General features: G+C 44.2%; 1 protein-coding gene across 3 annotated transcripts in view; it reads right to left on the reverse strand.

Annotated features, from left to right (window-relative positions):
- LOC119466197 (hemocytin) overlaps nt 1-14,815 on the reverse strand; it is a 184,324-nt gene that overhangs the window by 147,956 nt on the left and 21,553 nt on the right. For all 3 annotated transcript variants that reach the window (XM_037726688.2, XM_037726687.2, XM_037726686.2), the window contains exons 12-20: nt 14,186-14,345; nt 12,360-12,591; nt 10,696-10,963; nt 9,116-9,202; nt 8,878-9,036; nt 7,179-7,317; nt 6,412-6,582; nt 1,619-1,856; nt 812-1,006 (exon numbers count right to left, since the gene is read on the reverse strand). In XM_037726688.2, the coding sequence (XP_037582616.1) occupies nt 812-1,006; nt 1,619-1,856; nt 6,412-6,582; nt 7,179-7,317; nt 8,878-9,036; nt 9,116-9,202; nt 10,696-10,963; nt 12,360-12,591; nt 14,186-14,345 (1,649 nt within the window). The remainder of the gene's footprint in view (nt 1-811; nt 1,007-1,618; nt 1,857-6,411; nt 6,583-7,178; nt 7,318-8,877; nt 9,037-9,115; nt 9,203-10,695; nt 10,964-12,359; nt 12,592-14,185; nt 14,346-14,815) is intronic.

The following is a 14,815-nucleotide window of genomic DNA, read 5'->3' on the forward strand; positions in this document are numbered from 1 at the left end:
TCTTCGAAATCTCTTAAGAATTTAGTGTCATTACACATTCGGTGATATTTGTCATAGTCTTCGTGGCAGAGAGTCAAGCTAACAATGTTTTACAGAAGTTCTATAGTCGTTTTTTGGACGGCTTTGCACAAATTGAAGAAAAAAATTGTCTATGCAATACATGGTACCAGACAATGACTATAAATGTTTAAATGCGATAGCAAGAAGTGCATCCGAAAAGCGTCAAGTGGACAGAAGATTACCTCTTGCACCGTCCACGTCGGTAAACTGTTTTCCACGGACTCAGGCGCGTGCTGTGTGTGAAGTGATATGTGTTGCTTGATAAAAGGGAAGAATTGGTGTTCAGCTGACTGTAGCACGAAGTTAGGGAAGAAACCCATGAGGATTTCCCCAAAGAAAAAAGAAGAAAAAGGAAAGAAAAGAAAAAAAAAAGCATTCTGCTCTGGGGCGAATTCTCGCGTGGCTCTTCGACAGTGCAGCTTTCAGTCGGAGAAACATTCATTGGTTTCGTTTGTAGCTTCATGCTGTAGTGAGGTGAATACCAATTGCTCCTTTCAAGAAACTGCCTCCACCTTTCGAATTTCCGCGGAACTTATTTGCTACACCAACGTTTTGGCATCGCGAAATATTTGTTATCCTATAGTGTTTAGGTACTTTTCAAGCGTTTTCGCATTCTGGTCACAGTGTTGCCACGTCTTGGTTAATGCCAGTATTCTTCTTTTCTTTTTGAATAATAAGAAGAAGAAGCCTCTACCGACTGTAATAAAGAATCTGCTGCGAATGCGTCGAGGTACAAAAAATATTGACTCACTGGCATCCCGCTTGGCACACGTCGACGGCGCAGCTTCCAGCTTCCGGTGGGCTATGCAGTGAAGCACAGGTGGCAGGGCAGTTGGAACGGCACTCGGTGTACTCTTCGTTCGCGCCACACTCTCTAGCCGGAGGCACTAGGATCACTTCGTCGGCGCTCGCTGGTCTGCACTGCCACTGGGCTGCCAGGCACTCACTGCAGCACAGAAGGGAAGCGTTACGTGACTGAGTGACATATAGTTATGATGTTTCAAGGGCGAGAAAAGTCGACAAATATGCTGTTTTCTGTTGTTATTGTTTTTTTTTCTAACATCGCGAGAAAAGGTGGCGTCGTACTGATGGAAATTCTTTGCCAGCGCTTTACAGGCTGCAGAGGCGCGTGTTTGTCCTGTATAAGAGACGGATGTAAGACGTTACGGGTAAGAAGTTCAACGTGTGCTGCAATGGACAGACAACTCGTGTGTTTATTTCGGTCAACCCTGTAGTCATTGCAGTGTTGAGAGAGGTATTTCTCGTGCGCCATTTCGCTCCACAATTCATCGTCTAAACGTGTTCGCCTATAGGTTTGGCGTAAACCGATCAGTTGCATATATTGAGTTAGTGCAGAGCAAGCATTACGACACTCAGGCTCGATCAAAGGAGCTACGTGCCCACATCAGTTCGAATTGTTAAGCACCATTGACGATGGAAAACTTGGTGATTCTGACAAGCCGTGGCACAATCTTTTGGGGGTCGTATTTGTTAGCTTTTGCTGTCGTCCTTTTTCAACACAGGAAAAGAGTGTGCCGATGCGGGAAGTACTACGCACCAGTGCTGGTCGTGCCTCCGCTGCTTGAATCCTGCAGGGTACTCGTGTCCGGCGAACAGACAGCCGCACTGGCTGACGGGCACGCAGCGTCCGCGGCGGTCCAGGCTGAAACCCGGTTCGCAGGCGCATCCTTCTACGCAGCGTCCGCCGCACGACGTGTTGCGTCCGATGAGCGCGCAGCTGGAGTCGCACACTGGAGCGCAGCTTTGGTAGGTCTGGCCGTGCTCGCAGTACACGCCTGCGGGTAAACCGCGAGTATTCTCCCGTTTACAACGCACATCGTAGGCTCAGAGTCAACACCGCCTGGAACAAGGCCTGTTCACTCCGATCCATGTCGTCATGGTACCTGGCCCGAAATTTCCATTGCCAAGCCTGGCTTGACGAAACTGGTGACATCGAAATCAGCTCTGCTTACTTTGGAGCATCCCCATTAGATTCTGTGGCAGTCGGCCAAGATGGCATGACGTCATGGATGGAGTGAACAGGCCTTGTGCTATCTAGGCGGTGTTGGCACAGTTCCTGTTGACGCCGTATTATCGGGTTGCTAAATATGAATGAAACGCGATTAACGGGTGATTTGGGTTCTACCGCTTTGCGCACAGGAAATATTTTGCACCCTTAAGGGCTAGTTTGTTTCTTGGTTAGCGCTTTTATTCTAAGGGGTAAGAGCGAAAAGGATATTGGGACAAATAAAATTCCTTGCATGGGTCCCTTTTGAAGCGAAAAAGCAACAAAAAGAAAAAAAAAAAGCTTGATGACATGAAAACAGACGTATGAGGACTACATGCCATAGACTTTCACAGTTATCACTTACAAACTCTCAAATCAAATATTTAGGTCCATTTAAATGGTAGGAATTAGTACACAGTTTTCAACTACGCATTTTCTCATCGCTGGTGTATAGTTTGAACTCGTTGTCGGGTGCAGTAATATTTTTCCCAGTCTCAAGGTATGACGCCAAGTTAAGAACGACATTTTTTTCATGGAAGTTCGTTTTTTTTTGTTTGCCTATTTAGATGTTTAGGTTATCGAAGACCATTTTGCAAAAAAAAAAGTTATGTTCTAGCGCCATCTCTTTGAAAAGCTTTATCGAAATATGTAACCCCACTCAGTGTTTGCGAAACAGATAATGACGGTACCACTTTCATGTTTAACATATATATAACGATGTTCGAATTGTATAGCGCTGTCTTTTTTTTAGCCTGAACATTAGGTTCAAACAGGAAACGACGGCTTAAAAGGACTTGCAGCAAATTTATATTTGTGGCAGACATAAGCTTTAACATGGTGGACGTGCTACGATTGAAACATGTTTACAAGCTCCAGGCTTTTTGCGCAATGAAGGAACAGCGCGAATTGCCGTTTTCTTTTAAGCGCTGCAGTTTTCTCATTTATACTATTGGATACAGTGCGGTGAAGTTCGCAGTGCAAATGTGAGGGAAACGAAAGTTTGCCAGGAATCAATACACAAACGTCACAGTGCGCAAAGCCCAAGGACAGGATTGCTTTGAGCATAAGTGCATTGAAACTTGGTAATTAATGTGGAAGGTGGCTTCAGTATTCTCGAGTCAATCTCTGCACTGGAAAGAAACAATAATAGATCTTGGCATTCTGTCAGACCTTGTTTAACCAAAATTTAACTCTGAAATGGTGTGAATTGGCAAAGCGCAGCCAAGGATACCCATGTGAGCCTTCCGACTTTCAAGTTTGCTGTATCCGACGTTCTCTGTTACTTCAGCAATGTCAAGAGAGACACATTTCTTAAGATGAAACAAGTTAGAATGCAACCTGACCCTTTACACTATCAAAACTTGTCTCACAATTCCCCTCCCCACGTGCAGAGTAGCAAACTGGACTAATTCTGGTTCACCTCCCTGCCTCTCCTTCCTGCCTTCTCTCTCTCGGCCTCACAACTCACCAGCCGCTAAATTTAAGGCCCCGCGTTACAGTATTGATTCCGCAAAACGAGCTGTAGAAAGAAAGATTACGTACCACATCGGCAAAATTAGACAAAAAAAGATACAGAAGGTAACAAGCTACGAATTTGGTGACATGTAGCTCTCCTGTGTGTTGATTTGCGAGTGCTGCAAGTGTTTGAAATCTTTTTGCGTTGATTGAGAACCTAATTTTTGAATTTTTAAGTAAGCCAACGCTCATAACTCTTTTGCTAATAAAGATATTTAAATTCAGCTATGTACTCTTATTTCTTGCATAGTTGGCAGTGTAATAAACTTCAAAAGCTAAGTTTGTACGACAGATTTTGATATGACTCCATATTATAAAAACGCCTGCCTCCTAGAAAAACATACCTCTTAGTTATTTCATCATTAGGCATGCAGCCACTATTTTTCACATCTGGTTAGTTCCTGTTCATTGCATAGATCAATATCTGTCTTATCTTACTTTGAAACATTGCATTATTATGGTGAGCTAAATTTATCTTAGAAATGGGGATGTGAGACCCACATTTGCATAATTCTCTTAAATAAAATTCGTATAAATTTTTATACTCTGCATAACATTTCAATTTGCCTAGAAAATTGTGATCTATAATATAGTCCTATATTCTGTACACTTATTCTGCAAAAAAAGAAAAAAATCCAGAACTTTGAGAACATGAAATATCAAGTGTGTATATTGACATTGCTGAAATTACAAAGAGCATCGTACGGTAGCAAACTTGAGAGTCGGAATCCTCACATTTGCTTATAATATGCTCACACAGGAGCAGTGTTTATTTGCCCATTGCCAATTCGTACCGTTGAAGCGCGCTCTCGAGGCTAAACAACGTTTGTCAGAGTGCCAAGATGTATGATTGTTTCCTTCCAGAGCAGAGCTTGACTCGAGAATATTGCAACCACCCTCCACATTCATTACCAAGTTTCAGTGCGCGTCTTGAAGCAAACCTGTCACCCGGCCCTTTGCGCACTATGACTTTTCAGTAACGATTGCCTGCAAGCGTTCTTTTCCCTTACCTTTGTACTCCGAACTTTATCATACTGTAGCTACTAGTATTAATGAGGAAACTACAGGGTATAAATACAACAAAAAAAGCCAATAGCTGTTCATTTAACACGCAAGAAACCTGGAGAATGTAAACACGTTTCAAATGTAGCGCGTCCTACATGTCAAAGCTTATATTTATTGCTAGTAGGAACGTACCCAAACGTACCCAATACGGTATAAAGCTTTTTTTGTAAACTAATTTTAACGTTAGAAAAATAAGAAAATACTACACAATTAGAGCATTTTTATGTTACACATGAAAGCGGGACTATCATTATCAGTTTCAGAAAGAATGTGTGGGGTTAAAACTTTCGCAGTATCCTTTCAAAGAGACAGCGCTGGAACGTAAATGTTGCTGCAAAATGTTCTCCAACTAATTATACATCTAATTAGGCAAAAGCAGGAAGTTGAATTTTTTAGAAAAAAATTGCGTTGTCAACTTGATGTATTTTTTGAGGGCGTTTGCCATGGCACAAACCAGCACCAATAAGGCCGGAAAAATGCTTACCGTGCAGTACAAATGAAATGCGAAAGAAATGATTTCGGAGTCGAAAACCAAGTATTCAACATGTGAGCTTTAAATGTGCAAAATTGTAAGACAAAGTTTACTGTTGACACATGGCAAAAGAGTCGGTGTCGGGTATATTCCTCTTTTAAAGCCATTGAGTGCTACTGAAAGTGGCAAAATAGAGCAGTGTAATGGGTAACGCTGAGCACCAGATGAAAAGGTGGATCTTGATTTCGTCACCATGCGGTCTATTCAAAGTTACGGACAATGGTTGCTTGGACATTAAAAAAAGGGAAGAAAAAAAAAACGTCGATGCAAACAACCATAAATCAGGCGCGCCTGCATAAGTTTTTGACCACGCTTCGGTCTCCATTTAGGCAAGTCCACGAACGCGCACAAATGCTGTAGTGCTCCGAATTGAAAGTGCTACTGCACCTATAAGGAATGAGAACAATGGGTACTTCTGTGAAAATACAGAGCAGGTGGCGTTTCGAAAGCAATCAAAGCCGTCTTGTTTGGTGGCCAAACTACACATCATGGCTTTGCTGTCATCAGGAAAAAGAATTGCACCTAGGTTTTCGACTTCCTTGCAGCTGAACGTTCCTGTAGTGTAATGGGCAAGCATGCGTCTATACGAGCACATCAAATACTGCAGCTGCCGACTGACAACACCAACGCGGAGGATGCTCTTCTGAGGACACTTTTGAACACATTTTGTTCGTAAACGTGCGCCCTCTGTTCTGAAGAAGGAAAATGACGAACGTAAAGCACCCGCGCAAGGTATTTCTGAATCATTATATGATACGAAAAATAAAAAAAATAAACGCTGATAACGTGTCACTATTATCTATATACTAGGGCTGTGGTGACACACTTTGGCAATGACGCGTATTCGCCAATTAAAAGGAAAGGCTACCATGTAATTAAGTGCACCTACTCACCAGTAAATGATCGGTTCTCATCTATAATATTTCTACGCGTACTTATTGCTTTTGTACAGCTATCTACGCATAAGCGAAAATGTAGATTACAGAGGGAGCTTTAGGACGTTTATTCGATCGCAAAGCTCTTGCAACCGACAATACACAATTAATTCCTTGTGGGTGCTTTAGAATTTACGTGGCGCAACGAACCATCTACGGGAGTGGATGCATGCGTTCTCGTCGCTTCCTTTTGTTTACTTTTTGCGTGCTTATTTCGCGCAAGACAATATATCTTTTTGTTTTCGTTACGCTTGTCTGACGGAGTTGAATTTCCGGTTAAGCTAGCGGCCACTCACCACAGACGGGCACCTGAGGTCTCCAGTCGATCACGTGACCCTTAGCAGCGCATGCGTGCGCGTAGTGCGAGAACACCGGACATAGGCAGTCTCCGGAGTCCGAGTGGCAGCTACACGAAGCCTGGATGCAGAGCTCGAAGTACGGGTCCGGGTTCACCGAATGATGGCACACTGCAAGACAATCGCCGATGGACACAAGTCTTTTGGCGATGGCGCCACAGGTGCCTTTCATCCGTACCTCGGACATAAACAAAACGTATACTGTGGCAATATTAGACGCAGAAAAACACGTGTCTGTCATTTTCACACCGCTACAAAGGAGTATAAGTAAGAGGAAATATATACAAACAATTGTGTTCTCAATCATATTCATTGAAAAGGAGCGCCCTTAGCGTTATAATGGATTTTATTGATCGATGGTTGGTGAAAATAAACTGGTCTTCAAAGCAGGCGAATATATTAGCGTAAGATTAGGTTCGTGATAATGCGTTGGTATGAACGGATGAGTAGGGGTCAAATATGGGCCTTTAGATAACATGACGCGTTATCGGTGCAATGAAGGCATAAAAAGCAGCTATCGACTTTGATTTTTTTTCTTTTTAAATGACTTTTAAAATTGTTGAGATCAACGCACAGCTCGTCCATTCCCACACCCATAGCAAACTTTCGAATCACCTCTCATATGAAAAGTTTGAATGCGATGAAATGACGAAGCCAGTTCCATCATTGAGCCTATATTCCTAGCCATTGGAAAACATGTGACAAACCAGTGAAGGCTCCCTGGTAGAGCTGCCTGCAGATGTGCTTGCTCTCGGGCCAGAGCAGGGCATCCTGGTCGCACTGCGTGGTCACTGCTTCAACGCCGGCGCACTCGCCGTCAGCCCACTGCTTCGCAAACGATTCCACCTGCAAGCGAAGAGGCAGTGCAGCAGCCAAGGATAAGGGTTAGCTATTGTTATTGCAATGGCCAACAGCCCCACGTGCGGCACATGAAACTGTGATGAGACGCTCACACTGATTACTTGTGTCTGCCCGTGCTGTAATGCCGAGAGACAAGTGACGTGCAGAGTGCTGGACCAATTGTACAATATTCTCCACTCACAGCCCAAAGGCACTAGGCCAGTGCTCTCAAAAAAAAAAAAAAAACATACAGGAGGCTTCATTCGCACTACTCAGGTTACTGCGGTCTACGCTCTTCATGATAGACTTTAAGAGCGCCGCCCAGTACTGCTCTGTAGTGTACGCGGTGTGTTCGTTCTCGTCTCTCTCTCTCTCTCTCTCTCTCTTTCACTTTTTATTCCTCTAACACTTCACCGTGTGCAGGGTAGTCAACCGGAACTACCTCTGCGTAACCTCACTGTCTTTCTATGCACCCTTTCGCTCTCTCCTCGCTGTTGCGTGCTTCCTCAATATTTTCACTGTTATTCTACATTCGTTGTTGTTTTAGTGTAACAGCACAGCCCATTACCATATGACACATAATGAGGCCTGTGTGATCACGTATTGTCTGTGAAAATATAAACGCAAGCTTAAGCAAGTTGCACGGGAAGGTTAAATCTATTTTAACCATTTTTTTTTGTTTAAAAAGTTTTCAAGCCAAGCCGCCCAACCTAGCTGGAAAGCCTGAAAACGTTGTAATTAGAACACACAAATGCAAATGTGCGCAAAGGATACACGAGGCAAGGTTTATGGATAAAAGAAAAAAAAAACGCAAGGATGTGCCAGCTGTGTATCGGTTTTGTTTTATGGAACCGTAAGAATTTAATGGAATGTTTCACCTACAATTATGCCGTATTATTATCAGAAAGGCACTGAAGACTAATTGATAATTTAGCTGGCTTTAGCTGATACTTTAGCAGGGATGGACATCAAAATTTAATGATATCCGCTCTCATATATTTACCACTGAAAACTGACATTAAGTATGCACTTATTTTGAGTAAATAACATTCTAACTTGAGCGCATGTATACGAATTGTGGCAATGAATCTGCGTAGCCCTCGAGGCATGTCCAATTGGTAGGTCCTGACACCAGTACTAAACGCCCCGAAATCTATGGCGGTATGCCGCCTTCCCCCTGCCCGCCCCCTATTCCAGTCATATTTAATATTTCTTAAAAAGCCTGGTCAATTTTGCGGAAGAATGTCTCCGAACTGGTGGTTGCGTTAGAATTCGTACCAAGTTAACATAATTTGAGCATTGACCCTCTAAGCTTCTGCAATTGCAACATACGCCTTAATATAGTTAACTAAATATGATTAGTGAAGCATATTTTGTTAATGATCGCGTTTGTGAATATCCTACCAGTCATGATGTCCACTACTATCGTAGAGCTAAATTGACCTATTTTGCGTCGAAACCTCAATATTCACTAAGTGGATCCACTCGTTGCTGAAACCATAGAGTTTCATGCGAAAGTTACTGATGAAACTGTATGACTGAAACGGCTGGTAGGTGTATGCGCACCTGGTAATCGACGTCTCCCCCGGGGCACAAGAAGTCGTCCTGGCTGTTGTGGTTGAAGGTGCCGCACATGCCCATGGTCTTCGTGTACAGTCCCTCGGTGGCCGTCAGGACGAGGCGGCTCTTGCCGTCCGTGAGAAGCGTCAGACCTTTGGTCTCCACCTGGAACAGAGGGCGGTATGTACCCTCCTGCTTGTTGACACATGGCTAAACACCGCAGTTCGGGCGCAGTGGCACTAACCTCGATGAAAAAGGACGTCGGCTTCAGGATGGTCACATTCGGGAGCACGGCGGGAAGAGACATCAGCTCTCGGGCATTGATGAGGACCTGCATTCGAGTGAAGTGATTCAGTGCTTGTTTGAGGTCAAGACTTTTCTCGCAACTTTCAACAACCGTGTGCTTGTTATTAATTTTTTCTCACGATTTCGCGAGATTTAACCTCGACGAGTTTATTAAGTAATTTTGCATGCGGTAATTTTCAGGGCGTTTGAATATTTCCCAGTGTTGTATATTCCCTTGTCGATCTAGTTTTGCACAGAACTCCTTAAAGCACAGCCCTTCAATACTTTAATGCTATGAACCAACTGTGTACCAGGAAGCAAGCATTAAACTTTCTAGCAAAATGACTTGTGCTACAACACAAGTCATTTTGGCACGATATCTTCGTAAAACGTGCTACCCAGCTATAGGTCCTGAACCTCACCAAAAAAGCTGTCTTTCTGTACGAAAATTAGTTCCTTCTCTCTACGTGCGCCTTTGTCTCTGCCTTTGCATCGAGATGACCATCAACTGATAAAATGATCACCTACCAGACTGCTCAACGCTTGTCCTGCATTTTGCAATTTTGCGTGCTTGCTTTCTTCTGTCTTAAATAAACTGCTCGTATTCTACAAAAATATTTATTTATTTATTTATTTATTTATTTATTTATTTATTTATTTATTTATTTATTTATTTATTTATTTATTTATTTATTTATTTATTTATTTATTTATTTATTTATTTATTTATTTAAGAAAATACTCTCAATGCCATTGTGGCGCTACAGGGAGGAGTGGTGTTGCAAGTTCAAAATGGCGGTCTTGACTGATGCATGCTCAGGGTTGCTGGCAATGGAGGCGGGGTGGTGATTGCATTCGGATGATGTCTTCGGCACGTAGTACATGTTGGTCTGCGATAAAGACACTTGAACTTTGAAGTTATGGTTGACTCGTAGGTATTAACCGTAAGTAACGAGCAGCTCTCCCTCGTAATTCAATTACGCCCCCCCCCCTTTTTTTTTTCATAAATGATGTATCTAAATTGGCGAGATGAATGAGGTTTCACATAAGAAAATTTTGGCCATTAAACTGACAGTAGCAGCCAGCTACAAAGGGACACAAGGGAGGGCTCTATAGCATTACGCTATAGTAAGGTGGATGGTCAACATTTCCATATTTTTGACAATTGTCTATGTACCAAGGATGGTGAAAGACCTCTTAGTGAACACAAGTTTATCGAAGTAATTGTACTAAGAGCAGATTTATGGTGATGTTATGACGAGCGCCTGTTAAATGATCTACTCTAGACTGTGCTCAAATGAAGCCGTGTGCTTTGCCCTTCCATCCATGCTAATAGAGGGAAAACTTCTTCAAGAATGGTCAAAGAATGCTTGTAGTATTTGTGTGGCGCTGAGATCAATTTGTTTTGTATCTATTCAAATCTGCTTTATAGCCGTAGTTTCTGTGCCGTAGTGCACAAAGCAAAGGAGCAGCCGATCGAGGCATGTTCTGTTTCAATCTGTCCACAGAAACCCATTGCTAACGTAACAGAACTCTCACCTGCAGCTGCTGGTTGATGGAGACCAAGACGTTCTCGCCGACCTGTATGTGTATGTCTCCCAAGCAGACGGCGTCCTTTGGCAGGCCGGCGCACACGTGCCTGTTCTGGATTACCCGGATGCCCTCGGCCTGTAGCAGAATGAACCCGCAGTGGCCACGCGCCTGGAAGCGGCCGCCGTCGAAGGTGCTGTAGATGCTCCCCAGAAGCACCGAGCAAGTCGCGTCGCAGATGGCCTTGGTGCACTGCCAGCGGCCGTCGTCACACACACTGCGTCGCGGTCGCATGAGATGGAGTAGGAACACACCTTAATCATACTACAGGAGTGTGAGAGTGAAATGAGACTGGGGTCAATGGTAAGCATGAGAAACAAGAGTTACACGTGTGCCTTTTAGCACGCGATTATTCGCTTTTGACGACACGTATTTGTCTTAAGTTTGGTGGCCATGGTCTATGGAACCGAAATTGGCACTTGCATCGCAAGCTTGTACAAACGCTGCCGTCCACCAAATAAACATGAAAATGCGCCACTGGCCCATTTTAACAGATATGTATGCCCTTCAGAGCAATAACGCCCACTTTATACGCCGAGTCAGCTCAATATTTCACGCCTCGCTGGCCTATATAGGCCTATAGCTTACTTATTCGTGGAGGGTCAGTTTTCTTTTAAATAAAGGACCGTAGTTTTCTCTGATAGCTAACAGATTTTGATTACCATAGCCTGTGTTGGACGACACCCCCTAGTTTGTGTGCTTTCAAAGAGCGTTATAGCACAGTAAGACGAAGAGTGAAAAGGAGAAGACAACGCCTTTACTGTAAGTAGGGCTCAACTGTGGGAAGGGATGCGCCTTCTTTTCCATCCTTGTTGTTTGTGGTTGGCGTTGCAACGTTCCCATGGTAACATACTATGCCTATTACGTCAGATCTGCAGATATGAAAAAGGAACATACTACTGCCTAAACTTAGTAGCTGAGCATCGACAGGTCTGAACGCGATCTTGCGTGGCTGTTCGTTCTACTTCGCTCCTTAAGTCGTCACTTTTGTGTCTTGGACGTTGCCAACAGACACGACCACGGTTTCGTCCAGCTACTTGGTGAAATTAAGCCTTCTGGGTCTCCTTCAATTGATGCGACAATGGCTATGGTTCTTAGTTTTCGGGACTTCGTCTTCAACAGAGACATGCTGCGTCTCTACGATTCAGGTACACGGCATTCGGAAATACTGCTATAATAAATACACTACATGTCATCTAATTAACTCTTCTGACTCGTAAAAGATGTGGCTCCGCTTTTGGTGACGTCGCATCCTACGTGATATTGCGCACAGCCTACGGATTTGTGTCGTAGCACTCGCTCCGCCTCCAAAGCCGTGCCTCTCGCCGGCGCTGTGCCGTTATCTCGCTGTTTTGTGCGCGCGTGTCGTCTGCTCACTGATAGTTATTATTAATGAAAAGACCCCTTCAAAATGTAGGGCAGGTGATGGCTGCCCGGCAGTCTCTAGCACAGCCGTCGCCCACATCCAACAAGTTCCATCTCTTAATCTGTGATACCCATTCGCCGACAATTAATGTAAATGTCAGAGCGGGATATGTTAGAGATACCCAGGTTCCACACCAAGCACATAGCGCGCTAAAGTCAAGCGTTGCTGCACGTCAAGATCTACCCACCATGTGTTGCAATCCTGGTCGATCTGCTCGCCGGCCTGGTACTTCCGGTCCCTAAAGGTGCAAGCGCACTGGCTGGGCTCCACGCAGCGACCGTTGTCCCAAAGCAGTCCTTCGGGGCAGTGGCAGCCCGAGGCGCACTGGCTCAGCGCGCACGCCGGCTCGCGGTCAGCACACGTGGCACGACACGCGGGGCCGCACTCACGGTATTCACTGCCGCCGTCACAGGTGTGAGCTGCTCAGACGAAAAGCACATGGAAAGAAATCAGTCAAGTATCTGCCTATCAGTTACGTTTGTTTAGATGCGAGTAAAATGCAAAGTGGTTTATGTGTTGTATCTACTGTATACGTATATAAATTTGTAAACCTACATAACCATACAAAAAGAAAATTCATAGGGTCTCTTATGTTATCCCTAAGACCACTTGAAGGCGAAAGCCCGAGTGCCGATGCATTAAAGACGGACACATGACGTACTTTGATTCACAATCTTTTTTCGCATTCTCTCATTCCTCTTAATTGGCTTACTCATACTCTTAATTCACTTAGTCATCGCCCTTCACTTAGTGTAGTACGTCGCTTAGCCATCCCTCTTAATTTCCAAGGTCGAGGATACGACTCCCACCCAAGGTCATGGTTTCGAGTGCCATAATTCACTTTATCTTAATTAACTGTACTTAATTAACCTCGCCTTCATTACCACCAAAGTTCGTGGGTTTGACCCCCACCTATGCTCGAGGGTTAGACTTACACCAAAGATTGAGGGTTTGAGTGCCTTAATTAACTCCATCTTAATTACCTGTGCCTTAATTAACTTCACCTTAATTACCACCAAAGGTGGTGGGTTCGACTGCCACCAAAGGTTGAGGGTTCGTAGCCTTTTTGTACATTTCTTGTGTTCGACGCGGTATTTCTCAAGATAGACTGACTGATGAGACATAAGGCTTTCGCCTTAATAGCAGAGTAATAGCTGCAGGATGATGCAGAATAACTTCGTACGCAGTGTACTTGTAATTTTGTGAGGTTTCGTTGTAGCGGCAAGCACCATTGCCACCTTTCTTCAAGGTTCTTTTTTTTTTCTTTCTTTGGCGGTGCCGGAATGTGGTTTCTGTTGAATCTAGGCACAATGTACTTTGTGCGCCAGGCTAGGCACTAGAGTTGGTTGAACAAACGTTTAGGGCTTCACTAGTGAAGTATTTGGTGTGAAGCTGGAAACGCATAGTATGAATCCTCGTGAAATTTTAGGTATTACTAGGATCCCCAGCCACCTCCGAGGTACTTTCTTTAGCTTCCAACAAGTTTCAACCAACTGTTGGAGCAGTCACCTTTCTGTCGTACAGCACGTCATATTTGATACCACAATGTTTTGTGATACTCATCACTTAAGACCAAGCAAGGTTTCTCGCATTTAATCGCAAATGGTAGCGGCAGATCAGTGATACAGCTGCCAGTCTTCGAAATTCTGATAATAAGTTGCGAAGAGGCGGATCGACCACGACCTGCTTTCGTGGCATTTGGCGCGCGCGCGCGGTATCATCGCAACTTTCTGAAGGCTCGCACGGACGTTTCATTCGGTGTTGAGTATGATTTCTTCAACCCAAGGTCAAAACTAACCTGACGAAAATATACTACAGAAATATTTCTCCAATCCCTAAAAGTGGATTTCGAAGAATTCGGCGCCAATAAGTCAATGCATTTCCAATGGCACATGAACGTAATTGGTACTGAAGGTTCAGTAGCTTTCATGCGTGCGAAATCCGTCAGTCAGCCCTGTCGACATATTTAAACTGTAATTAAATAATAGTGAGTACAAGAAGCTCGCAACATACGGCAGACGGTGTCTCTTCTCCAGCTTTCTTTGAGCTGGACGCCGAGGCGTTGGCATTCTCGGAAGTATTCGTCCAACGTGGCGCACTCACAGCCCGAGGGCGACCGTCTGTCGCAGCAGTCCTGCTGGCAGGAATCAAAGAAGCGGTTCGGCTTCAACACCTGCACAATAGCGCAAGCCATTAGCTTCCTCAGAGGTCGGTTCACGGTACACTTTTCTCTGCTAAGAGAGATAAGTCACGCCAGATGATTCGCAGGGATTATTCACGCAGTTTGTATTGGCAGACTGTCATATTTATTGCGTTGGTCGTTCACAAAAACTCCGCTCTTGACGTTTCACGTAAGCTGAGGCGTGAATTGCTACTGCCCATGCAACGTATGGCTTACGTTAAGGCTATCTAGAGTGTAAAGCCGCGCGGCCTCAGAGCTCTTCTGGATGCGCCGCTAGTTAGATAATTCGCTAGTTCGAGAGTAGCTTTCTTTTCTAGCACGCACTGCTAAATAGGAAAGCACGAAAGCTTGCGCTTTTCTCATGACTCATGACGATATCACAAAATCGTCGCAAAAGGTAAAATGCTAAAAGTCAACTCTATGTCAGTTTAAGGCTGGTGCTAGGAACAATTGGTCGCACG

The sequence above is a fragment of the Dermacentor silvarum genome, chromosome 10 (genome assembly GCF_013339745.2).
Source record: "Dermacentor silvarum isolate Dsil-2018 chromosome 10, BIME_Dsil_1.4, whole genome shotgun sequence".
Taxonomy (NCBI): domain Eukaryota; kingdom Metazoa; phylum Arthropoda; class Arachnida; order Ixodida; family Ixodidae; genus Dermacentor; species Dermacentor silvarum.